We start from the raw sequence: 26909 nt of genomic DNA, 5'->3' as shown, positions 1-26909 counted from the left end.
TGTTAGCTCGAGGCAAAAAACTGTGCTCTTAGGACTCATCTGTGCAGAATGAGTAATCCACGACAAATGTGCAGCCACACCGCGCCTGCAATATGCCCAGATCCCATGGACTAACCAGTCTTGCTGTGCAACACAGACAGCCAAGTGTCTCTCATGGACAATAGACATATGCTAAAAAATGATAATTTTATTGTACTCTGTGAGATTGTATGACACATAAGTGATTCTAAGAGCATTATAACAATCACAGTGTAAGTGTGGGTCTGTTTAACCCGCTTAAAGTCACACTTTCATACTGAAAGGAGTTGCTTTTACCAATGGAAGTTTCTGTTACCTATCCAGGATTCTGTATTTTTACGTGAATTCTACGCACAGATATGAGTGAAAATACTTATTCACAGTGCAGTCTGTTTTGGTGTTTTTACATGGCTTGCATTAGAGTGTGTGATAGCTCAAATTTTCTTTCTTTGCCAAAGCTGCTTAAACAATACAATGACAGATTTCTGTTTTTATTCTTCATTAGTGTCAGTCTTCATCCTCTCTGCCCCACATCAAGGAGGAAGCATTGTGAGTTTGCTGTTTTAATGAAGAGAAATGATGCATCTATCAACTAGATTTTATAGTGGAGGGGCACATCAATTCAGTTGCCTTGAGCTTGCTGAGTTTGCAAATTCAGGGCCAAGTAGCGCTCCCGATTACCCCCGTGCAACCCCATTAACTTCAGTAGGTTACACAGTTCAAAAGTGACTGAGCTGAACGCGGGGCGCTATTAGGGAAAAAGGGAGCTCTGTTGGAAAAGTCAAGCTGCAGAGTATTATTTTCGATTATCTGAAAGGGGCTGGATACATAGTCATAATTAAACTTTTGAAAGGTTTGGATTTCCGTCATAGAGTAATTTCATTGAGTATTTAATCTTTGTAGATACAGACAGCCTCCCCCCCCAAAAAAAACCACTTCCAGCCTGGAAACATATTGTAAATCATATGTCTCTAGTTGAGTGCATCCTGTAATTATTCCTTAACTGTAGGTTGTTTCTTCCTCCTCTCTCCGCAGGAGCTATGCCGCCAGCGCATGGCCGTGAAGACATCTGATCGCCCGGAGCCCCTGCATGCCTCTCGAATCAATAGTGTTTCCTCTCAGTTCAGCGATGGGCCCATTCCCAGCCCCTCGACTCGCAGCAGCACGTCGTCATGGTGCGAGGAGCCAGTGCAGTCCAACATGGACATCTCCACCGGCCACATGATCTTGGTAAGGTGAAATGTCATCTGAAAGTAAGATGCCTGCTCGGCTTTTGGCAGGAGTTAACTTCTACACAAACGGAGACTGCCTTTTCACATGTAAAAGTATTCGTGAGCCTTGCTGGCAGTCTTAGCTTTGTATAATTAAAATAAAGGGATTTTTATTTCCATTTCTTTCTCATTATATTGTTTATTTTTCTCTCTGGGGAATATTCTTTTATCTTGGACATACAAATTGTTTGTGTGCTTGCTTCAAAAAAGATAAGTCGTGCTTTGTCCCTTTGTGCTATTAATTTATGTTTAAATCCGTTTTGGAAGCTGAAGAAAATGCTAAATTTCTGATCAGCTTGTTTCTTTTTCTTGTGTGTTGTTATTTTGTGGAGGTATCTGAGCTGAGAATGCAACAGAATATTACATAGTAATATGGAACAATTTATTTGTCGTTAGCCCATGTTAGGAAAGAGACCTGAATTTTGTTATCCTTATCAGGTTTTCTTCCAAGCTGGATCTCTTTTATGTTTGAAAGGATACAAATATATTCTCTTAATGGAGACTGCTTTGGAAAACTTGGGTTACTTCCAATCTTAGTTTGTAATTAGTGTATGTGTAGGAGATGGACACATGAAGATCTGCCTGTATGCATGGAACCGCTCTAGCAGTCCAAAACAGAGGCCAGTGGTCAGGACTTGCTGCTTCATTCTGTCTTTCTCTCACTGTTAATGTCCTGCTGGGAGAACTGTGGAGTAATCTCCTGGGTTTTGTGCCTTATTTTACTTCTTTATGTATTTGCTGTCTTAGAGTGCATTGAAATTGACTAGAAGTTGTTAGGTGATGGCAAAGATCTTGTTATTTGGTGTTATTTCGCTTTCTATATTTGATTTCTGCTATTTGTTAGTAGGACTGATCTCAAGTAAGGACCCTTTCCATTTGGTACCATTGCTCTACTTTTGGAAACTTCCCTGCTGACTTAGTTATGCACCTCTGGGCACCTCTAAAGACTCACCAGTGGAATTTCTGAGAAGGAAGCTTGTCTCCATGATGTGATCCTTTTAGGTCATAGTTTTTTCAACTCCTTTCTTTTTGTCTGGATTTATATTTGAAAGTACTATCTTTGAGTTCTTTTAAGCCATCTCACCTAACGGAGAATGGAGTGAAGGCAGGCAAAACCCAAAGAGCTAATTTGACCCCAGCCACGTTAATGACCTCCCTCAGCCTTGGTCAGGTCAGCTATAAAACTGAGCAAAAGCAGGACAGGTTTGAAAACCAGACTCTTTATTCCAGAATGTTATTCTGAGTAAACACTTATTCCCTGTCCCCGCGAAAAAGAGTTAATTAAATATTAAGTTAAACGCTGATGCATAACTGCAATTTGGAAAGGATGCTACCATGGCAAAAAATCATATGTCACAGTTCCTGTTGTCCCACTTTTGCCTAACTGGAGTGAAATTCACTTGATTTTCCTTTCACAGTTAAATAAAATGTGTGAGAAAAAAGTACTCCAGTTGTCCAACCTCAAAATAAATACGAATTCCTGTGGTAGTATTCTAAGGCAGTATATTTGTATGGAAGTAAAAGCAAAATTTGCTATATAGATGGTAAAATGCATTTGATATTTCCAAACAGTTCCAATTAGTTGATCAAATTCTTTTATATTATTAGGAAAAAAAATTAATCACAAAATCAAATTTAAAGGAGAAAAAGTTGCATATCGGAACCACATATTCTGGATACGGGAAGTTCTAAAAATTGCAAGCAAGCTATATGAAAAACAAGTCTATGAATTAACTTTTAAATAGAATCGGATTGCACAAGATCACTGTTACGGTGTTCAGTGTCCATAATACAGTCAATCCTGTTTAACCCTGGATGAACTCATACACATGTTAGCTATCTAAGAGCATATGTTATATCTTAGGTGGTTAGGGTTCAAAGAAGGGTAAAAGAAATGCTGGAGTGTCTTGAGAGTACGAACCACACAGAGAGAATAAAAATAGTTAATTTGTTTAGTCTAAACTGAACAAACGAAAGTCAGTGAGTCAGGGAAGTCTGCATATTGTGCTTTGAAATATGGGATAGGGAAAAATTGTTCCTAATGGACGCAGATGATACAATTAGGAAAAAAATGAGAGTTAGAGTCAAAAGGATACGTTTAGCTTGAATATCAGAGCAAGCCTAATAGGAGGGTCAGGCGGGCAGTGGGTTGTTTACTTAAGGGAGGTAGTTAAACCATAAATTCATGATTTGATGAAGGCAAAGCCAGGCTAGGTTTACACGGGAAGATCAGCATCACGCAGTGACAGTGCTGGGGCAGATGATTGGACTTGATCAGAATTGCTCCTGTTTTGTGTCACTGTGGGTCACACTGAAACTGGAGAGCTGACCCAATTTATGTTTTGCTCAAAAATAAATGCATGTGTCCTTAATACCTTGTTTGCCTGAATCTCTCTGCCTCTAGAGAGGCTGTGACTTGCTGAACTTCAGCAATAGGAGGACTCACCAGAGATGAGCTCTTCCTTCCTCTGCCCTGCAGCTACAAGTTGAGGGGAGTAAAGGGTCCCACTTTGCAACTTATAGATCATTCAATGCAAGAATTTTCCCAGTTCTTCCTATTTCCTGCTGCTAGATTCCTCTCATCTTTTGAATTTTTAAAGATATTTTTTATGAAAGATATCTCAATGCTTGAAAAAGCAACAAGAAATATTAGCAAGGGGCCCAGTAAGAATAGCAAATGCCATCTGCTTTGCAGGGTAAATGCACTTATAGCTCTATAAATGCGTTTTTCAGCTCCACAGTGTGCGGCGATGTAGCAGTTAGCTGAGTTAGGGCTCCTCAAGCCTTATTGTTCATAGGTGCCAAGGCCTCCCAAGAGAAAATGAAACAATAGATTACTGTGCAAAGTGGCAGCAGGAAATATTTTATTTTGATTTATAAACAGAATAAATATTTAATGGAAATAATTTAGAATAAATAAACCTGCAACTGCTAAGTGACTCCACATAGTCCCTCTCTTGCTCACAGGTACTGTTGGTCAGAAATGCTACTGTAAAGCTCTTTTAATTTGCTGGAAAAGTCAGGTTGTCCCTGAAATGTTGTCCAAACCACCCGAACCTTGAGTTTGTTGGAGTTTGTGGTTGACCACGGGTACTTTTTCCTTAGAGGACCAGCTACCTGTGGTTAGCTATCACCTACAGTACTTGAGGTTTGAAGAAACCAGGAGCCTGCCAAGCCCATGTGGCTGCGGGGCAGTCTCCTCAGGTAGGCTTAAATAAGTCTTTCAGAGTAAAATCTTGCATTTCTGTCACTTTCCTGTGCAACAAGGGCAGTGTCTCTGCACTGCTGACAGTTGTATGAGGCAGTTTGTACTATTGGCAGTAGAAAGTAGGGAGGACTCAGGAGGCCCAGAAGGACAGCCGTAACAACATTCAGAGCTTTTTTCCTTTTTCACGTTCTTTTTCCTCACGTTTGCAGCAGGAGGAAGGCCCATATGGCACTTCTTGATTTTAACAACTTTCTAAAAGATCCAAGCACTTTGGAAAATGTAATTAGAGGAGCATGTTTTATGCAGTCATGTTTGTTGCACTGACTGGCTGGTTTCAGCATGAGCAACAGCAAAGAGGTGCCCTCAATTCAGTCGCTGTTGTTTTGCAAGAAAATGATTGTTTTTCAGAAGGTCAGAGCAAGGGAAAGAGCAGAAACTTGGAATCAGATTTCCATCCACTTTGTTCACATATGTACATCCATAATTCATGTTCCATGAGAAGTCCTAATAAAAAGTACCAAACTTCCCCCTGTTGTCCAACAGAAGAACCATGGGGTTTTGTAGGTGTCCAGGAGAAATTCAGTCTACTTTACTGGGACTCCTAATTTCACCTACATTTTAGATACTTGATGAAGCAGTGTTTCTGACTTGAGTCTATAAATTCCCTTTGTAGTTGGTGAAGAGAGTGGGTGGCTGTGAAGGTCTCCAGAGAGTTAAGCAGAGAGATTTTCTCTTGGGACTCTTCCTGTTCTGCCTGCAGCATCCCACTGACATCTTCAGCCTCACAGAATCATAGGATGGTTGAGGTCAGAAGGGATCTCTGCATCCTGTCCATTCCCCATTTCAAGCAGAGACAGCTAGAGCATGACCAGATGTCTTCTCAATGTCTCCAAGAAGGAGTATCTCCACCTTAGATGAAGGAATCTCTATTTTTCATGGTCAAGCACAAGTTTGGCACATAAGTTAGGTAGGTTGGATTCCATATCTGCTTCATATATTTCCGTGCTTGTTTGATTAAAATAAATATAACCTTATTATTTTTTAAGCAAAGAACTGTGGTGCAAGAAGGGAGTTTATGCTTTTGACAATGTTTTGATGTAATTTTCTGAATACTGTGTATGAGAGGGAATTTGCAGAAGCAGAAGTGATTTTCTGTGTTTGTTTTTTTCATTCTAAAGGCACACGTGCAAGATTTGAAACATTATAAATAAATTAGAGTTTCAAAAAATGTGAATTTCCAAAAGACCCTTTTTGGTAGTTGTTTAAGCTGGTAGTCTGAGGAGTGTTCTCCCTGAGGGTATGAAACTGCTGTATGTATTGGAAATAATGATAGTCTGTGATAGTTCATGCATATTCTTGTATTCAAAAGGAGAAGAAAGTATTGTTATGGGGTTGAATGAAGCAGTGGCAGCAAATGAGCAAGAGTCTGAAATTGAGAGCTTTGCATGGAGGAGGTGTAAGTCCACTTGATCCCTTTGCCCTTGGCAATATACTTGCTAAACCAAAAGGACCTTCCCCATAGAGAAGCAAAGGATGGCCTGCTCTGAGAACTGCTTGTCAAAAGAAAGTTGCTTATGGTCTGTGAGCACCATCTGGGGTACAAAGGGGTCTAGGGGACAGAGACCTGCTGCTGGGTGACCAGTCATACCCAAGAATTTGAATTTTGCATCCAGTTTCATTCTTACGCTGAATCACTGTAAGGTTTCTTGTGAGACCGAGAAGGGTGACAAGGAGAGAATAGTTTCCAAGGTTGCCCCTGGGGCTTTTTGATAACACTGGTATCTTCTAGTTTCTGCATGGTGACTTTTAGATGACTGTAATAAACTGTTTGAAAATGAGCTCCATGGGGTAGCTTCTATATATTTTCTTTTAGATGAATGTGGAGGAGTGTGGAGTTGTGTGATAGAAGATACACTCTAACAAGAAAAAAAAAAAAGTGAATGTTAAATCCTCAACCACATTTTGTTGAAATTCTGGGGATTTTATCCTTAAAGATGCAATGAAAGCATGAGCAGAAGGCATCTAAACCGGCTTTCCTAAATAAAGAGAGAACTTCCAGCCTGTGAGGATCGATAGTACTGTGCCAGATGCAGGCGTACTTTCCACCTTGAGTTTAATCCCAGTGCACACAAAACATTTCCTGAGCGAAGGAGCGTAAGGAACAGTGTGTGAGCATACTGAGCACATGAGACACATGCTGCAGAGTGATTAATGCTAGCAGAGACAAAGGTGAGGAGTGCAGGAAGTGAAAACAGGGTCTTTGTCACAATTGCGGTGTTTGATTAGTTAGCGGTTTTGTTCTTTGTTTTATTTTTCCTTGTTGTTTTTTCCTCCTACCACCATTAATTTTTCCGTAGTTCTTCACGAATTAAGACACTATAGAAACTCTGTTTATAAAAGCTTCTGACTGAGAAAACAAACAAAAAATCCTCCCTTGCATGGAAAGGGAGACGAGTCGGTGGAAAAGTTCAGCTATAAGCGTGTGCTTCTTACACATATGTTAAGTGGATCTAAATCCCAATTTATCTTTCAGTTGCACCAATATAAATAGATGTAGGACTCTCTTGAAATGCAAGTCCCAAGGAGGCTTTGGCCCTAAAGGCCATTTCATTGCAGACAGTCAGATTAGAGGAGCCACATGAGGAAAGGCTGTTGTGCGTATGGCATTACTCGGTGACAAGATAGCCAATATCCCCTAAAGGACATAAATACTGTGGATGAGAAAATCTTTACCCCTCTCCCTGAGTTGTCACATTTTTAGGGACAGGCAGAGTTGGAAGATTTTCTGATGATGAAATGGCATTTATCCATTCATTTTAGGATGCTTTTTTTCTCTCTCTCTAAATGTTTAAATCATTTGGAAACATTTGCTTATGTTTATTTAAAGTCAGGACTTGAGATACAGTAACAAAGAAAAGCTTCCAAAAAAGTATGAAACATCTTGTTGCTTACAAAAATGGCTCTGCAAATAGAGCCAGAAATCGTATCAACGGATGTATGTACTACATAGATTTCTTAAGTAAAACTCAGAAAATGTGTTTGTCAACCAGTTACTTTTTTGCATTTTTATTCCTGTTTCTTGTTCAGTTCCCTCCCTCTTTCTATATTAATCTTGTTGAATACTCCTTAGGAAATAACAACAATTACAATCAACATTAAATTAGGAAAAACATTCATCTTGAATACAGATGATATTAATTTCATCTTTTTCCCCCCTGAATTTCTCCCTGTTGGTTGTTTTTCCCAAATGTATTCACAATTAGAATTAACTTGCCAAGTTTCTGTAACTACACCTTGGTCTGTTGCTTGACAGGGAAGTGTTCAATTCAGCTCCCTACAAGCTGCTTTGGTTGAACACTTTTAGCTACTTTGTACCTTCCCAAGAAAAGCTTTTAGTAGAAAAGATGAAGACATCTTTACTAACATTTTAGAGTGCCAATCCATGGGGTGAAATACTTGACACTTGACTAGCTTGTGCAGCTGTGTGCACCAAGTAAAAGAAAGGATCGTTGCTGTGGCTGGAACAAAACCTGGTGGCTATCTGAATTTCTTCCTGCATCTCTCAGCTTTTCTCCATTTCTAGTGATGGTCCAAGTATTGTCAAGGCAAGATTAATACCCATTGTAGCATGTCCCAGAGGAGATGATAAGAGGTTGCTTAATGAAAAGGTCTGCTGTTTGTTTCTCCGTATTGAAAACAAGCCATATCACTGGGTCCTCAGCTGCTTTTGAAAGTCTCACTAGAGGTAGAAACCACGGATGAGCACTCATCAAGGAGGCTGCTGGTCTTTAGGCTCTGCTTTTCTCTGTGTTTGTATTAAGTCATTGATAACACATTGTAGCAGATTCAGCAATTCATGGTATTTTAGATCTAACAAATGGAAATGCCTATTTATACAGAGAAGGGGACTAAAAGTTATTCTGGAAGATGTCTCAGGCAGGATAATGAGATGATATTACCTGCTGTCACATATTTCTGAGCTGGTAGCAGAGTTCAGGTATGGGGAGGAGCTTCAGGATGCAACTGCAACTTGCTTCATGGTACTTACAAAGAGAGGACATCATACTAGCACTGTTTTTGTACTAGGATACCAACTGCGGTTTAAAATACCCAGGAAATCTCCAGTGGTATTCTGGAGAGTTCCTTTTCCTCATGTGTGCTGTACCAGTGGAAGTGCTCTGGTTAAGATGCTGCTGGCCATGAAGGCACCTTAATCCCTCCACTGATTCAGCTAAGTCTGTTTATGATCATCTTCAGGGCAAAATTAAAAAAAAAAAAAACATACTTTCTGAAATTTTTTCTGGCATGAGACCTTAATTTGGCATTGTTTTGTGAGTAAGGTATCTGAGTTTAGGTGCTATTTTTAAAATATAATGTGTAGGACACAGGAAAAACACTCCTGTGATTATCAGATTTTGCCTATGCACCCACGACACAGCTGTGGAGAAGTTTTTAAATAAGGAGATAAACATTGAAATAATCTGTGAAGTATGCTTGTGGATGACATAGTATTTGCTGCTTCGTAAAGGAGGAGTGTGGGTTTTTTTGTCAAAATGAGATCAAATGGAAGGCTGCTACCGTCAAATATGCCATCACCCCTAGCATGTCTTTACAAGACATACACTCGGGCTATGAATTTCTCTCTTTCATATAACTCCTTTCTTTTGGTTTTGGGTTGGATTAGTATCTCCTCGTTTTTTCTGGTTGATTGCTTTCCCTCCGTGGAGTCGTGTCTCTCTCATCCTCTTATCCTAAAGTTGTGTACTGGTGCATCATGAGGTTGCCCAGCTGGCCAAAAGAAAACAAATCAAAGCTGGGAAGAACTAAGAGTTGTTTCTGTCTGCTTGCTGTACCACTTCATTGAACTAAGAATAGAAGATAGAGGTGGGAAGTGCTCACAAGAATCAGCACCTTCAGGCAAGACTTGTTACTGCTCTGAGAATTAGTCTCTGCCCTTTTCTTATTGGAATTGCTACAGGGAGTGGTGCCCAGGTCCTAAACTGTTTTTCTTCTCAGTCTGGTTAGTAGTAAATACATTAATGTCTTTTGAAGATGGTTGGATTCTGGATTTGGCATGTCTTTAGAACAGGTTTCACTGACCACGTATCGCAAATGTGTTACGTAAAAGATGAATTATGTGGAGGTTTTCCTCCTTTTGACCTGGCTGTCCTCCCCGAAATATTCCCGTGAACATCCAATAGCCCTAACGTACAGAGCAGCTCACCTCCAGTGGCTGTCACAGTACGGTGAATTGAAGTATGTGTATTTGTACTTGTTCGATTAAATATGTGCATACACAACACATTCCTTTAATGAAAACAAATAAAAAATGACAGTGTCTCCTTCCTGAATCCGTTATAGTTATACTGTGAGCGCTGGAGAGAATCTGATCATTACAAATGTGTTTAAGCATTTTTACTTTAACATCAAAAAAGTACTGAATGTGAGAAAACAAATAACAGTCAGTTATTTAGTACTGATTACATTATTTTCTTATTCAGTTTAATTAGATCTTAGCTTCTTGCAAAAAAAATACTGAAGGACTAGCAAAGCATTGTATGAGTTGTGTTCTTGCTGTCATCCAAATTCACAGAAGGAAGAAAACGTATTAAAGAAATTCGGTAAGACCAGGTGGTCTGAGTGAATAATTTCCCTTTCATTAACATATTCCCCTTATTAACTCTGTAATTAATTGTACATAGCTAAGGAAAGCTATGGAAATTGCATTTTGAGATGTATCAAAGCTGACTTTATGCTGCAGACTTCCATGCAATTTACTATTAATGAAGCACGAGATGGAGGCCCCAAATCTATAATTATTACTTACTATTTGAATGACAAGCAAAGAATTTTATCAGCACAGTTTCAAATGAAAGGGGATTAGCAGCTAATGTTGAAATTGTTAATCTTTCTTATTAAAATAATTTTGACGAGAGTGTTTAGCCTGAAAGAGGTTTCTGGAATATCATTTACCATTAAAACAGCTATTTTCTGAGACTCGGTATGAATTTGTCTAAGTTTGACAGCAGGGTGCAAATATTTTTTAAATGAATGAATATTTTATGGGAGTGAGGGCTGTTCATGTGTGAGCTGATGCCGAGCTGCTTGCTGTGTTCATGTTCCTGGAATGCGTAGCAGGGTGGTGGTACAATATCCATCTTACAAAAGTAAAGATGTTGGCTGAGATAACAATGGAAAGAAGCTGCAGCACAGCATCTGAGAAGTGAAATTGTGCCCGAGGCTGCATCTGCATGCTGCTGATTAGCAGGTGGGAGCTGCATCAGAATTGGGCCCCAGATCTCCCTGATATTTCTATGTGACAAAAAAAAAAAGGCTGTAATTATGTCCGGTAACAAAGTTACCTCATGTTTAGAGAGGCCTTCTTACTGCTCCACATGATGGTATGTTCCCAGATTTTGTTTTTACCAGTGTCATGTTGTACCTTAAGATGAGGATTCAGTAGTGGGCCCTTCAACGCCTCCCTGTACGCTTATGTACAAATACCATAAACAGCAGCAGTGTCCTCGTAGAAGCATAGATAAATATTTGTGGGCAGAGGTATAATACACATGTCTTTAAATGTTAATGAAAACTAGTTGACATTTTAAAATTTAAACTTTTCAGTGAAATCTTTGCAATTATCATCTCTTGCAGGAGCGTACAGTTGAAGCTGACAAGGTTGTTGTCATTGCTCAGGATGAGGAAATTGCAAATATACAGTGACATAAATGGGGAAAAGCAAAGGAGTGATAATTTATGAAATTTAATTTGCAGTGGTCTCCGCCACATAAATGCTGGAGGAGATGTAAGTTAAACAACGCTATTAATTTGCTTGCATCCCATTATAGACAAAAGCTAATGTAAGAGGTGTCACGTGCCTTTGCCAGTGACAAATCTAAACAGCAGAATAGATAGAGATCACTTAAATGCTTTGATTAAGACATTATATGTGTAACTAGATGGACGTTGTATAAAGATACCATTGAAACAATGAACACCAAATAAACAACCCCATGTTCCTGCGCTGCCAGGATGCTGCTCTGAGCTGTACCTCTGTGCAGACTGTGGGAATTTATGCGAGTTCACTCCAAAAATTAAAAGTTATGGAGGGAACCTAGAGTCCGTAGTCCTTCAAATGTTCCTTTGCAACAGTCTTGCAATGATAGGGTAGCAGAAAGTAGCATAGTGCGTCCTCTTCATTCATCAGGCAGAATCAAAGGGTTTTTAGCTTAAACATGGCAGTTGTTAAACAGCATGCAATAACAGTGCCTGAAGAAGCACTTTCATTGTAAGAGCATGTTTTATATATATTGTAATTATGCACTAGGTCAAGGGTATGGCAGTTTCTTCTTAATCTGTAAAAACCATAACATACCATGCAGACCACGACCAGCATGGGAGGCTGTAGTTGAGGCAGAATTTGTCAAGGATGAAATTATTTTGAAATCCCAATTCAAAACCTTTCTAAATGCAGGAATATTTCTGATGCAAGTATTCACCTACGGCTTTCCTTTGGTAGGAGGACACTCAGAAGTGATTTGATTAGCTGTCACACTGCAGCAGGAACACAAAATCCCTAGCAGCGCTAGTGGTGGCAAGAGGGTCATGCTGCTGCTGCTCCTGCATGCTCCTGTGATACCTGCCTGAGAAACGGCTGTCATCTTGTGTCCTCATCGCCTCCTTTTGCCTCATGGTAACTCTGAGATAGACCACTTTGACTGAAAGCATTTCACATTTTATTGCTTAATATTGCCTAGTTGCTACTAGCACACATTGAAAATGGCAGCAGTGCCTAATGTGTTATTTCTTGAGGATGTCCACGTGTGACTTATATGTCCTTTAAATTTCTAGAAAACTCTGCAGTATCAGAGGATATGCACCAACCATTGACTTACCATATGTGTATCCTAACAGCTGAATTTTGGGATACTTTGTCCTTCAGGTAGAACTTGGGAGCCTGGTAGGAGACATTTTAATTATAGTCACTGGGAACCTTTCAACTAACTCAGTAACCAAAATAATAATAAGGTGACTATTATACAGCACTTTTGATCAGTAGGTTCAAAGCTCTGTTTAAAGGTCAATGTCATTATCCTGTCTCTTTACTCCAGGAAGCTCAGGCTCAGATAAGGAACTGTCATGGCTAACACTAACGTTAAGGTCAGAAGCAGAGCCAGGAGTAGACCCCCATTCTCTGGTGTTCCAGAGCTCTGCTTTCACAGCTAATCCTACTGGCTCTAATAAACAAGGGATCGTGTTAAGGGGTGATAATTTTGCCCTTTTTTTGTCCCTCGTTAGTCTGTTTTAAGGACATGAAATCATGACATGAAAGAATTTGGGAGTTCTGCGCCTGTTTGTCATATTTTATTCTGTGAGGTTAGTTTTGGCCTCATTATGTAACAGCAAACTATTCCATATTTGGAGAGTTGATTGAAATATATTGGAAAGCTTATGAAAAGCTTATGAAAAGCAAACTGATGATGTGCAATATATGGTTATAGTTATCCATGTGATGTAAAAGGATGCCATCTACTCATTTCTGGGTCTCTTCTGAATTGAGAAGAAATACACTTCAGGAGTATATTTCAAGACTGCTAGATCCTTAGCCCTTTCACACACGCACACATACATCAATTGTCAGGTTCTTTACTTTGCTTTCTTCTTCTGGTTAGCGATAAGCAGAACTTGTGCTGTCTACGCAAAACTGCTACTGTCACTTTTTCAATGTTTTCTCTTTGGTTCATCACACAGAGAGAAGCTTTCCAAGGAAAAGGCACAGAGCACAGTTCACAGTCACTGGTTATGCTTTTTTTCCGTACTATTTTTCTTCATTTACTGTGGTTTTTGGTTTTGTTTTGTTTTCTGCTTTTCTTTTTTAGCAGTACCATGTCTTTCATCTTTTTACTTCTGTTTGCCTCTACGGTCTGTTCTTGGCTTCTTTTTCTGTCCTCTTTCACATTGTATTTCCTTTCTTATTATTATCACAGTCTATCATTCAATTTTAAGAATATTCTCATCTGTGGATTAGGTCAGTATTCCTCAAACTTCTTTGCAGTGTGATCCCTTACCAACCCATATACTTCCATGCAAAACCAGGAGTCCAAAGAGTACATTAGATTTCTTCAGCTTACTTCTAAAGCTTTTCTACCACCACTTCACAACCCCTTTTGAATGCTTTTGTGAGAAAAATATTTGAGAGTCATTGAGTTGAGCCAACCTCAACTGAAAATCTCATGGAACATAGCTTAAAGGTAACCTTAACTTTTGACATTTTCTGTCTGTTTGGGAGATAAGTAGATACCAGCCACATCTTTGTCATGGCCAGCATTGTTTTGTCTCCTACTGCAGTTTCAAAATCATCTTGAGTGCAAAGATTTGACCATTTGTGCAGGTTGAAGTTTCCTGGTTCTGGCTGTTACTTGAGTTTTCGAAGGAAAATGCTGATTACTTAGTCTGTTCTCTCCCTGCTTTTTCTCACAGGTGACCATATGTTCACTTGTGCTTACACATAGTCTGCAGGTTGTGGATGTAGCGTGGATTGCAAGATTTCTTAGATTTCATGCTGAAGATTCTCAGTTTTCAGTGCAGTACTGACACAGATCTCTGTACCTGTTTGTATATACAAACTATTTTTTTTTCCAAAAAATCTCTTTAAGGTAGAAGGATTTTCGTTTATGAGTCATGGTTTAGTCCTGGAGAAACACTGTTTGCCTTTTAATCACGCACTTTAAAGGAGTAGTAAGAGTATTGCTGTTTATCCCCTTGCTCCAACAGGGATGTTTAGAAATAATGTTTTCCTTTCTACCCTCAAAATGGCCACTGCCTGACAGAGGCATGCTTTGCCCAACTGTCCAAGACCATATAGTGTGTTGTATCACTTTCATGTACTTGGTCATGCTTGCCTGGGTTTTCCTCGTCTCATTATCTCTGAAGAACTTGACCATGCTTGAAGAGGAGATTATTCTTAAACATGACATTTTCAGAATTCTCTATTTACCTCTTGGTGATTTTTATGTATAGTAAATGAAGGTGACTGTACTTGCGCTCTAAAAAGAAACACAGACTTTAATTCATTAAAATCTAAAATTGCAAATACAGTTTCCAACTGAGAACCCAAATTTAGATGCTTAATTGAGTTAGCAGAGCTTGGAGAGGAAGAAGGCAGGGAATTTGGTTTTGTGTTTTCAGCTAGGTAATTAGTATGTAGTGATCTATTTTAAAAATTTTCATTTTAGGTATATAATATCATTAGCAGCCATATAAATAAATCACAGATATGTCTTGGATTGTGGTGTGATGTTCAAACCATTAGTAAAAAGATATAATGAGAAGAAGGGGTTGTGAAAAATAGGTTTTATGTGTAAGAAGAAAATGAGAATTTCCTGTGAGAATGGAATTGGACATCTAGTATTTATCACAAAGTATTCAAGGACTTGATTTGTAATTATTTTGGAAGTTTTTCTTCTACTTTTCGTTCAACTGTGTAACGTGAAAGAAAAAAGGAAAAAGCCCTTCCCAAGGTGCCTCACTTGGAGAATTCAGGTAATGCTGTCCTCGTTGTCAGTTCCTATAGTGAGGAGTTGCCTTTCGCAGAGAAGTTTAGGTGTTTTGAATTCATTTTTGTTTTTAAGAACTGTCACAACACATCACATGCTGTGCAGCAGTATTTGGCTAGGGCCTAGTCCCCTGATTTTTTAACATAACATTTTTCTCTTATTTAAATGCTATTAACTATTGAACAATTCTTTTGTGAAATCTACTCCAAGATGTACAGAAAGATTGGAAACCGATTTTGGTTAATTCATCTTTTACAGTTTTATTATTTAGTTTGGCATGTCTTGTACAAACAGAAGCTAATGTGCATAAATTTAATTCCTGTATTTATCAGCCACTTAAACCCTGTTATTCTAAACAAAATTCCAAACCAAAACCTGTTGCGATTCCATTAAAATTAGAATGTTTGGTATATTCTAGTTACCAAAATGTTATCAGGAATTCGTGAATGCTGCATGACCTTCAGCTCTTCCTATAGGCATGGTCATGGGAAAAAACAGTAGTCAAGAAGCCTGAATTCTGAATTTCCCAGTGTAGTGGCTGTGTTAGGAGCATATTCTGTGACCCTGATTTCGGATGACAACCCCGGGAAATTCTGTTCAATATTTCTGCCCTTTCTTTTTCCTGTCTGAAAAATGGCAATGATACTTGCATCTCCTACGGAAGTAATGTGAGCACTTTCAGACAGCTGGACAGAAGGAGCTATAGAAATACGGAGATTGTAAGGGAGCAGGTTGTATTCCTTTTATGGTTATCATCTTCTCCTTTTTGCTGAGGTTTATTTAAAGCAAAATAATTGCAGCAGTGAAACTTCATAGGCGTAATTTAGATTTCAAGAAAGAGGGTAAGGAGGAAGAGATGGAGGTGGTTGTATTTTAAGACCCAGAAGACACCATTAAGCAGCTGATAATCCTTGACAAGGACTTCTTTGTAGAGTGAATTTCTTCACCTCCTTCTATATTTAGTGAGAGCTTGATAGAGTAAATATTTCATAATTAAGCATTCTATTTTTTTAATGTTTAATTTCTTAGATGTGTTTCCTTTCAAAAGCACATCTGCCTCCATAATTCCCAACTTGGGTAATATTTAGCGTCACATATATTTTCCAAGATTCTCTCCAGAGCTGAAAACTTGCATCAGTCCACACCAGGTAGTGTCCAGACATTTTGCTGGGATTTCTTTGAGCACCTTTGGCAGCTGGGAGCAGTAAGAAAAGGGATTAGCAAGTGTTTGTCTGACACACACTGATCCCAGCACCTGCTGATTGGATTGAAGTAATCCTTTTACAAGTTACAAAACTCTATTATCAGACCTTTCAGAGAAGGGGAGGCAGTAATATACGCTACATCAAGGGTATATTAATTTAGGTAAACAGAACATAAGTTGCCATTTAATGTACTTGTGAATTACAGTCATTCTCACAAAAGTCACACAGTTGTCATTAGGTAGATAATGTCATACACTGCTCATGCAAGGATGATGTTCCTCTAGAAACTCAAGGACAAATGTTTTGAATTAGTTTAGATGGCATGCCTGAAGCATGACTGTGCTCTGTGTATATGCTTAGTAGTTTACAATTATCTTTACATCTAAAAATGTAACTGAAACTATGCAATGTCCTTTTTTGTTATTGGCTGACATCACCACTGAAGGCTATTAATTTCCTGATAATACATCTGATTTGAATCAACCTAGCAAAATTATTCTCAACCAGACTGAGTAGTTGCTTTGTCAGAGAATTACCTTCCTCCATATTTTTTTATTTTTTCTTTCATTATCAACCATATTAAATATTATATCATTATCAACCATATTAAATATTATATTAATAGTGTTTTATGCCAAAATACTAGGAAAGCTTCAGAGTAGTTTTCAATATTTAAGTTAAAAAGGCTTCAAAACTACTCTTTTCACTGTTGTATTTAGATACTGAGAAATGTAAGAAAAATTTAGATCAAAATACATTACTGTAGTAACATGGCTCCAACACCAAGGAGGTAAAATAATTTCTCAGTGTTTTTCATAAAGACAAAATGCACCCCCTCAGCTTTTTGTTTCCTGAATTTTTTTTTGTTTGTGGTTACCTTAGACCATTCCCAATGATAACACTGGGAGATCCAGGATAGTGTGGGACAAATGAGAAGAGAAAAAGGACCTCCATAATGAAAAGACTGACAAAACAGATGATAAAATCCTGGCTCCCATGAAATCGAAGTGTTTCCATTGACATAAGCGGATGCAGAATGTTCCTCGCATTTGAAAGTGTGTGAGAATTTATAGCCAGTTGTTAATTTATTGAAATTTATGTCAGAGATGAGTTCTGTGAGGTAGCGAAAATTAGTTGCCACAACATAATTTTGATTTTATGTCTTTCATACATATACTGTGACCCAAGTAGCCCAGTAACATCACAATTTTCTGCAATTAACATTGAAAAATGCATTTGCCGTGGATTTGGTCTTGGGAACAGGAATAGGCTCTACATTATTTCTGGTTTGTTGGATCAGAACATCAAGAACATGTATGTCGTTTCAACAGAAGTGTAACCACTGGAGAGAACTGGGATTTTCTTAATGCATTAATTGATTTAAATAACTAAATTTATTGAGGTAGTGTATCCTGTCTTTAAAGTCTGCTTTGCTGAGGAGGAAAGGTAGGAAAGATATGGATATGGTTTGGCTCTGCTTCCGTGCTTTCTTCTCCGTGGGTCACCACTGAGAGCATTCTTCATGGAAGCACATATACTGAGGTGCAGCCTTCAGGCTCTGTAAGAGCATCACAGCAGCTCAGAAAGAAAGACAGGTCTTCTGTATTCAAGGAAGAGCCCAAAGTAACTTCAGTACTAATGTGAAACTGTTGGGAGATGTAAGAGATGCTTATAAAATGTGAAGAAATATTTGCGTGGTCTGAATATGGTTCTTTCAGGATTCTAATAGTGACACATCTTAGGGAGCTTTATTTGAGTTGTACTGGACAAGTGTGGGTGCCTGAGAATAGAATAATGCAATCATACTTTTAAAAAGGGGGAATGGGGAGAAGGAGAGAAGAGAAATGCTCGTTTTCTTTGCTATTATGTGAGTCCAGACTTCAGCTCTTGAAAATAATGGAACACATATTAAAAAAGAAATTGCTGATTATCTAGGGAGAGATTTTTCAAGGGCACAAAAGGGAGATAAGTATGAGGGTCTCATTTAAGATGATGGGGAAGACTGGAGTCTTTCCTTTGTTTGCTAATCTCCTCCATCCTTTCCATTGAATAACTGCACAATGAGTAAGAATGTGCATAATTTTATAAAGAGTAAATTTTGCCTGGACAAACTTGATTGCTTTTTATTTAACTAAAATTACAAAACCAAGTGAAATGAAGTGAAAACAACAGATGTAATGTATCTACATTTTAATAAAGCCTTGAAACTGTCTCATGAATAGTTAATTGAAAAATTAATGTCAGTTTTTTAAGAAGACAATTATGTGAACTGAAATGTGGCTAAAGGATGATGTACAAAGAGCAATGGTCAAATACTGTGTGGTAGTGTCTGGCAGTGTACAGGAATTGCTGGTAGTTACAGTGGTTTTTAGCTTTCTAAACAGTGATCTGGAAGTGGATGGAAGTGACTTAATGACTTTCACAAGTGGTATCACACTGCAAGGTGCTGCACTGAAGTGATGACAGAGTGGTGATCCAGAAGCTTGGAAAGCTTAGACCTGAAAACATGTACAACAAATAGAGTTAAATTATCTTTCAAGGAAAGAGCCACAAGAGGAGAGGCGTGTATTTTGCATAGATCTGTTAATTCATGGACCAGCACAGTAAAGACACTGAAATACACAGAAGAGGAAGCTATATAGAAGAATAATATTTTTTGTGAGCAGAATAGAGCTGAAATAAATGAGTTGGTGACAATGAGTAGTAAATTAAAGCCTGAAATAGAAAAGCCGTAGTATTGGCATCCCTATGAAAAAGCCATCTTGGATAAGGACCACTCTTCCTCATTGGAAATATTTGAGCATTTCCGCAAGTAAAATGTATAGTCCAGAAATGTTTGTGTTTTGAGGAATAGTAATGAACTGTGACTTGGACTTCTTCTTTAGATACAGACATCTAAATGCAGCTTGCAAAATTTCTTTGTGAGGTAGGGAAGACAAGGCATTATTCGTAAGCCTGGAGGTGGATAATCAGATAGGGCTCTCTAATTTTTGTAGCACAGTGAGTGTTACGAATGGAAAGGAGAAAGTTACTCTGAAGCCACTAGTGATAAAATATTGAGCCAGAAAAAGGAAGGAGAGAAACATGTGCTATGCTGAAAGTAAATTGAATTTAAAAAGAAAAGGATAATATACTTTATGTATAGTGACTACTTACAGTGACTGAAATATGCACTGAAGAAGGCAAAGGTTTGAGTAGAATAACAAAAATGCTGGGAACAGTGTAGCCTACAAGAAAGGATCAAAGCCAAAAAGGGAAAAAAAAAAAAAAAACCCAAACCCTTTACATATATCAGTCTGTGAGTATAATAAAATGAATGGTTTCCAGTATGTTTTTTTAGTGGTTAGTGCACATTTGCAGTTACTCTATAATAGCTAAGACCGGTTCTCTCCTATACAAATCCCTTCTGAGGAGCCAGAGAAGCACCATGGCACTGCCTGGCCCCTGTCACCTTCTCTACCCCACCACCTCCATGCAGCGATGCAGGACCAGCCAGGGCTGTTGAAGGACTTAATTTCTCTGGAGGCTGCAGCATGTGCTGTGCCATTCTGGGGCTCTGAGGGGAGGAAGGGCAGAAGGGCTGGCAGTTTGGTGAGAATGTCTGTGCTGGAGGAACTGGTTCCCTTTGGGAGTTGTGCACCCCAGGGGCATGTGGAACTACTCTTGCTCTTACCCTGATTTGGGCAGCTCACTTTTTTAATAGTGTCCAGGGAGTATGCAGAAGAGGGAGCGGAGGCTGAGCATGAGAATTATCCCAGAGCAGCTGGGATTTATGATGTAGAAATATTTTTCTTTGTTGAAGAAATGGTACATTATGTACCTGGCAGAAATGCTGTGCTCACCCATGTTCCTCTTCCCCAAAGTAGCGAGGCACAGAGCAACAACAGCTGAGATGCGGTCACATCTGGCTCTTACTTTGATTTCCTCTCTGCACATTTGGAAGAAGCGGCAGCAGTCTGAGAGCAGTGGTTCTCACATTGTTAGGTGAAGGGCGTGGGTTGCAGTGGTCACCGTTCACAGGGATTAAGATAATGTCCCATCCACTTCTTCAGCTGACATCTGAGATTGAATTAGAACTGTCAGGTCTGTCAATTTAAGAGCAGCCCGTCTTTTCATTAAAGGAGACATCCTCAGCCAGGAAAAGAGTGCCTAATCAAGTACCGTATTGGAGTATGTTGTCAAAAATAATTGCTTTTTGTAATAGCTGAACATCAGCTAATAAAATAGGCATTTTTAAAACGAATAGCTTGTCAGATGTTTCTAAAGAAGGTATTTGGAGATTGACCAATAAAAAAATTAACTGTGATGTTTTTAACCTTAATTTAGCTGCAGAGCACGTATTAAATGCCGCTTCTTAAGTAAAGAAAAAAGTGAAGGAAGAGAAAGTGGTTTGACACCATAATGTAGAATCAACCAAGCACTCAGGAAATGTTACCAAATCCGAGCCAGGCCGTCATACTCTTTGTGCCTGTGTTCAGGCACGTGAGTCTGTCTTGGCATTTGCCACTGGCACGGGTTCTCTTGGCCAGAGATTCACTGTCCCCGAGATGTTTTTTCATCCTCTGGCTGAAAGCCAGTCTTTTCCCTTATGACTGGTACCTCTCACACAATAGTGATAGCTGTTTCAGCATGTCCCCCTTTCCATGTACACTGATGAGAGAGGGGTGATGCTGCATCCTCAATATCCTCAGGAAATGTTTGGTAGCAAGAGTATCTAATCTGTGCATAGAAGAGAAAGTACAAACAGGGCTTCCACTTGCAGATGAGGCCTTGTGGAAGGAAAATTAAGACTTAATGAAAATTAAGGTATATCAGCTGAGGTGGTTGAGCAGGCTACTTTAAAAATAGCATTTACTTGGGGTTACAGGACGTGTCTTGATGCATGCATCTTAGTGAGGCCAGACCTCCGCCTTTTGCAGAATGCTCTGAAGAGCATTGCAGTAGCAGTAGTGACAGCCTCTATTTATTTTGCCTACTGCTGTGGGACAGGGAAAATTATGTGTGTGTTTGACGTGTTGGTAATGAATTTCTTTTGTACCAGGCAAACGCTGCAGAACGTCTCATGAAAACATCCTAATTAAGGAGTGGATCTGAGTAGACATACAATCTCTAAAATATCAGAAGTTCCACTCAATTTAATGTACATCCAGCAGCTCCCATGAGAACGTTTCAAAATCACTAAGCTTCTGTTTAGCAAAATGGGGATGAGAGCAGGGGCTCTGAAGGACTGTAAATGAAAGATCGCTTAACTCTGAGGGAATTGTCTGACTTCTGAATGTTTTAAAGCAGGCATCTTTCTCAGCCACTATTGAAACATGTGCATAAAGCAGATGTTCATCCTGAGCCGAGCCTTCCACAGGTCTGCTCATATAGTCCAATGCCTTTTCAAGATCTGGCAGAAGTGCCCTGTGAATCTCATCCGTGTGATTCAGGCACTGAGATTACATGAAAAACGATTCTGGTGAAAGTGAAGGTTTCAGTGTGTTTTCACTTGTGCATTCATTTTTTACATTTACGATTCCTTGAAAAAGGAGGGCAAATGTAGAAAATATCCCTTTTAGAGGAGAGATGAGTTGTTTAAAAATTCATATCCACTGAAAGCAATCAAAATACCTTAGCTATGTCATATTTAACAATTTAAAACATTTTTTTAACTTTCTTTTTAAAACTTAATCTTTGAGATAGACAAGTCGGAGCCAGCAGGAAGCTGCATGCTCTGTGCAGCCCTGCCATAGGAATCAGGCATTCATGGACCCTTTCCTTCACAGATCCCATGATATTTTGGAAAAGTTCATTGTTGGCAGACCTGTATGTCTGCATGAAGAGTCCCTGAAGTCTGAGTTGATGGGCATGTCAAAGTGAAACAGATTACAAAACTGTAGCTCAAAATGGGAAGGAGCTGGCGGCTGCCCCTTGCCTGCCTGAGCTCTGCCTGCTGTGTTCAGAACTGCTCTCCTCAAGCAGGAGGCCTGCCTCAGTGCTACTGTCAGATGTCACTGCTTTTTTTCCCCCTTTGCCTCACTACGATTCTTATATGCCAACTGTTCTCTGCGTAGGAGGGGATTATCTTTTTCTGGTATGCTCAGTGTCCAGGCCCAGGTCCAGATTTACTGAGAGAAAAGAGCGGAATCTCCCCATTTCCCCAGCAGCAGCAGCCATTTGGCAAGCACAGTTAGCCATAACTAGTGATAGCAACTAGTGTCAGGACAAGAGGGAATGCTTTAAGTTGCTCTGGGGAAGGTTCAGGTTGGGTACTGGGAAAAAATTATTTTCACAAAGAGTGATGAGGTATTACAGCAGGCTGCCCAAGGAGGTGGTAGAGTCACCGTCCCTGGAGGTGTTTCAGAACTGTGGAGGTGTGGCACTGAGGGACATGGTCAGTGGGCATGGTGGGGGTGGGTTGGTAGTTGGACTAGATGATCTTAGAGGTCTTTTCCTACTTTTATGATTCTGTGATGGATTCTATGACAGGCAAACTGGGAGGGGATGGATGGTTCCCTCCCAGCAGCCTGGGGCTGGGCCTGCCCTCACAGACCCACTCCCCTCACAGAGCTGCGCATGCCCCCAGCTCCCCATCCTGCAGGCAAAGGCCCCATCCCCTGCCTTGCTTTTACCCTCATTTTCGCAAGGAAGCAATCACACAGTGGGTGTTTTGATTGTATCTAGGCCACCACTATTTTCTGCCTCCTTTAGAAGCCTTTCTTCTAGCACAGTATGCTTCCTTAAAGGAACATTCAGCTGGTCTTTCTGGAAGCACCCCTCCTCGAATTGCTTTTCAGTAACAGGCATGATTTATAAATCTCATGTAAAGATGCACACATGCAACAAACCTTGCACAGAGATGTAGCTGTGTGTCAGAAGCAATTTTGTAACTGAAAAACTGTTCCCATGCCCTCTTCGGTGGGGAGTGCAGTGAGTGACAGCTTTAGCAGCGCTCAGTTTGGCAGAAGATGAGCTTGGAGCTTTTTGCACCTTCTGCTGAACCTGCTGAGATGGCAGCACAGCCCTTCATTAAAGCACGTTTGAACACTCCTCAGTACAAGGGAGGTGCTATGTGGAAAAAAAAGTAAGCAATTGAATTGCTTTTTATACTTTTTGGCAGATTTTGTACAAGAACGTTTCCTAGACAGGTGTTGATGGGACTGCAGCAGGGCGTGGTCCAGCAGGAGCCCCTTGGGCTGATGCCAGCCAACTTTGTGAGGGTATAGTGGAGTTTAACTCACAAGTATGAGCTGGGCGTAGCGTGCAGTTACTCTGTTGCTCTGAAAGGTAATTTGGACGGGTAAATAGACCCGCAGTAGCTGGTGATAGCTTTCTTTACTTCGTTGCTGCAGAGAGGGGAGATGTTCTTCCCAAACATTCCTCCTTCCTACTGTCTTCCTCTCACCTATTCAGAACGCTTTTCAGGACCACGGGGTGAAGAAACAGGTTCTTATTTCACTTTTGGAAAACCTCTGGGTGTGAATTCCCAATCTGGTGCCGTACAGAACCTCTGGTCTTGTGAGAGCCTCAAAGACCTACGATCTGTACCAATGTACTCTGATGAGCCATCATTCCTGGGATAGCAGTTACATTTTCTTTGAAGGTGATTCCCCTGAACACTGTTGTTTTTACTGAATGGCAGGTGCAAGGCACAATCCTTAACAGTATATGTTAATTAACACCACCTTCTCAGTGCAAGGCTCCCTCTGTGCCAGTCCATGTGCAGTATGAGCTCCTCGTGACCCAGCACATGAGCTCTGACACTTTAGTCTGGCAATTTTTAAATTCTCAGCACCTGTATTGTTGATTATTTGAGTTTGCATGTGTGCTTCAACATTGGTTTTAAAAGCCTTCAGTTTGACTGGAGATGTTGTTGTAGCAGGTCATTTTTATCAATGGACTCACATTCCTCTTCTGTTGCCAGTGAAATGGGCAGTTGTGCTTACATTTTCTAGGCACTGAAGAAAAAATATCTGGCTCCCCAAGTTCCATGCCTGGAGGTTTCAGGCATTTCTTCTCAGTTAGTGCTGGTACATGTTAGTGGTCTGATTTTGTACAGCACAGATGAGCTGGACGTAAACTCACTTCAACAAATGAATTAGCAGTCAGACCGAGTGTGTTGTGCCCAAAGCTCAGGATTCCTACTCTCTGATTTTTCACTCCTGACCATTCTCCCCTCACTTCAGGATAAAGGCAGTTTCTGAGCTTTCAACAGAATAAAAAGTTCTGAGCAAGTACTTATCTGGAGAAGCTCTGAATCATTACCTTAAGTCTTCCCATTCTGCTTTCCATCCTGAGATACATCCTTTTGGCTTAGCTTTGAGACCGGATAAGCCAGTGCTTAATACAGTATTCTTTTAATTCCAGTCCTACATGGAAGATCATCTGAAAAATAAGAATCGTCTGGAGAAAGAGTGGGAAGCTCTTTGTGCTTACCAGGCTGAACCCAATGCCACTAGTGTTGCACAGCAGGAGGAAAACGTCCAGAAGAATCGCTCCCGGGCTGTGGTACCGTGTATGTATGCTTTAATTTGCATGACTACTGTTTACATTCTTGATACTTTTCTCAATATCATTTGCACAGCAGTTGGAGAGTTTACAGATGCCAGGCAAACAGAATACAGAGTAGTGTATATGTGTGCTAGAGAACCGTAGCTACAAATATTGGCTGGATCCATGTCCTGTTGTCATTTCAGACCCTGTTTATCTCCTCACAAGTTGCATATATGTTACAAAAATGCACAATTATGTCACTGATCACTGCTGCTGCAGCTGTGCTGTCTCATGAAATTCAATAGCCAGAGTGCTTTTCAGTGCTGGAATATACTTTCTGTGCAAGAGTGGCATCTGTAGCCATTCAACAGCAAGAAGTTTGGCTTGTGTTTGGACAAGTTGGTATCATGTCCATCCAACAGCAATACCAGCAGTCTATAATCAGAGTTGGATGATCTGTTTATCAGATACTCAGCTGTACTGAATGAGCCCCTCTAGGTTTCAGTGGATAAGCTTGCAAACTGGCTTCTTCCTCTGTTAGGCTTAGGATGAAAAGAAGAAAAATAAAAAGCGAGCCAGTTTATATTCCTAGGATCTACTTTTTCTGTAAGCAGCCACTTTTTTAAGTTTGAAAGAAAAGGAACGCATTTTTCTTATGCAAATATATTTCTCATAGTTTACACTGGTAATCCGCAACCACACATTTTATTAAGCAACCAATGAAACAAAACTGAAACTGAGAATATATGCGGAGTCCACAGCAACAAAAACGCTCTCAGTCAGTGTGCCCACAATCCAGCTGGGTAGCTTGGCAAACATGTACAGCTACTTTAATTTTTCAAGTGCCCTGAAAACATTAATTTTCCCTGTGAGAGTCTTGAGTAAGTATTATTTTTCCTTTAGAAGTGGGGAAATGACAGGTAAGACATTAAGTAAATGTCAGAGCCAGATTTGGAGTGAAGATTTTTTGGAGCTACTTGGTAATTTCATTGAGCCCATCAGTACCCACATATTTGTTTCAGCAGGATTTGGCTCTCGTCTTAACTTAGAGGTTCTTTCTGCAGTACTATGCTGCTTAGGAGAGGAGCACTGTGATTTGGCAGTATACATTCTTCTGAATAAATATCATGCTGGTCAAAAGTCTGCTAGGACAGCAGCAATTCATGATTGACTTCTTGTGTTCGGGGAATCGTCTGTTGAAAAGTTCTAAAAAAGTAAGGACAAATGTTAAAGGAGTGTGAGACTTCTGTGCTCTTTTCCATCCCCCCAAAAATAGCCTTTAATGGACATAATCTGAAGTGAAAACTGCTCCACAACATGTATTGATCCAAGTTGATCTTTCTGCTTAAAGCATTCTTGTCGATGTGGACTTATAGCTGGACCGTCTTAAGCTGTTCTGAGTCTCTGTTCATAAATGAAGCCAGATTGTTCCTGAGTCCTGCCTCGGAGGCAGCGTGGCAGCTGCAGGTGTTGCCAGAAATTGATGCTGGTTGTTCAGCTGATGCAGTAAATGTGTCTGCCTAATACAGTGAGCAAAAAGATACAGACCTTCAGGCCATCCTAGCAGTGAGTCCGAAGGCAATGTATCTGTAGCAGTGCTAAAGAGCAGAGAGTTTTAGCTTAGGTGTCACTCCACACTGGAGAGCTGAGCTATTTTCAGAGCTGAGTTGGCAGTCTGTCTCTTCTCATCGTATCGAACCCCATGGATGAATCAGCCTGTAGTGATCAGCCACGACTGTCCCACTCCCTGCCCCTTGCCTCTTGCATGGCGTGTTGTGTGCCTGCGCTACCCATGGACACCAGCACAGTGGCCACTGTTTATCTGATGCTTTAATTAGAAGTGTTTTAGCACGTTTAAAACCCCTTTTTACTTTTACAAGAGTAAATAGCAATTTATTGCCTTTGTTACAATGTGGAAACTTCTGTTCTCGCTTCGGGTGTACTTGGAACTTTCCTGTTTGACTGAATTGCACAAAACTACCTGCTCTCCCTTTCCAAAGTTGCTGTGCACTGGTAAACAGCTGTCATGTTGCATCCCTAAAACTACTCCAGTGGGTGAAAAGTGTGGCATGTAGTTTAAGCAATATTACATTTTTCATAAGATGCTGGCTATTGTAGACTCTAGCATTAGGGGTGAGAAAAAAAGTTTGCACAGGTTGTTGATACACTTTTGATG

The 26909-nt window shown here is 40.0% G+C and overlaps 1 protein-coding gene across 2 annotated transcripts in view; it reads left to right on the top strand.

Moving 5' to 3' along the window:
- The window catches only part of PTPRN2 (protein tyrosine phosphatase, receptor type N2), a 636306-nt gene that overhangs the window by 550625 nt on the left and 58772 nt on the right, over positions 1 to 26909 (top strand). For both annotated transcript variants that reach the window (XR_002435341.1, XM_021387625.1), the window contains exons 14-15: positions 1054 to 1248; positions 24608 to 24755. Coding sequence is in view for 1 of the 2 variants with exons in the window: in XM_021387625.1 (XP_021243300.1) it covers positions 1054 to 1248; positions 24608 to 24755 (343 nt within the window). In the remaining variant the exon portion in view is untranslated. The remainder of the gene's footprint in view (positions 1 to 1053; positions 1249 to 24607; positions 24756 to 26909) is intronic.

Source organism: Numida meleagris, chromosome 2 (genome assembly GCF_002078875.1).
Source record: "Numida meleagris isolate 19003 breed g44 Domestic line chromosome 2, NumMel1.0, whole genome shotgun sequence".
Classification (NCBI taxonomy): Eukaryota; Metazoa; Chordata; class Aves; order Galliformes; family Numididae; genus Numida; species Numida meleagris.
This window is presented reverse-complemented; position numbering and strand designations above follow the sequence as displayed.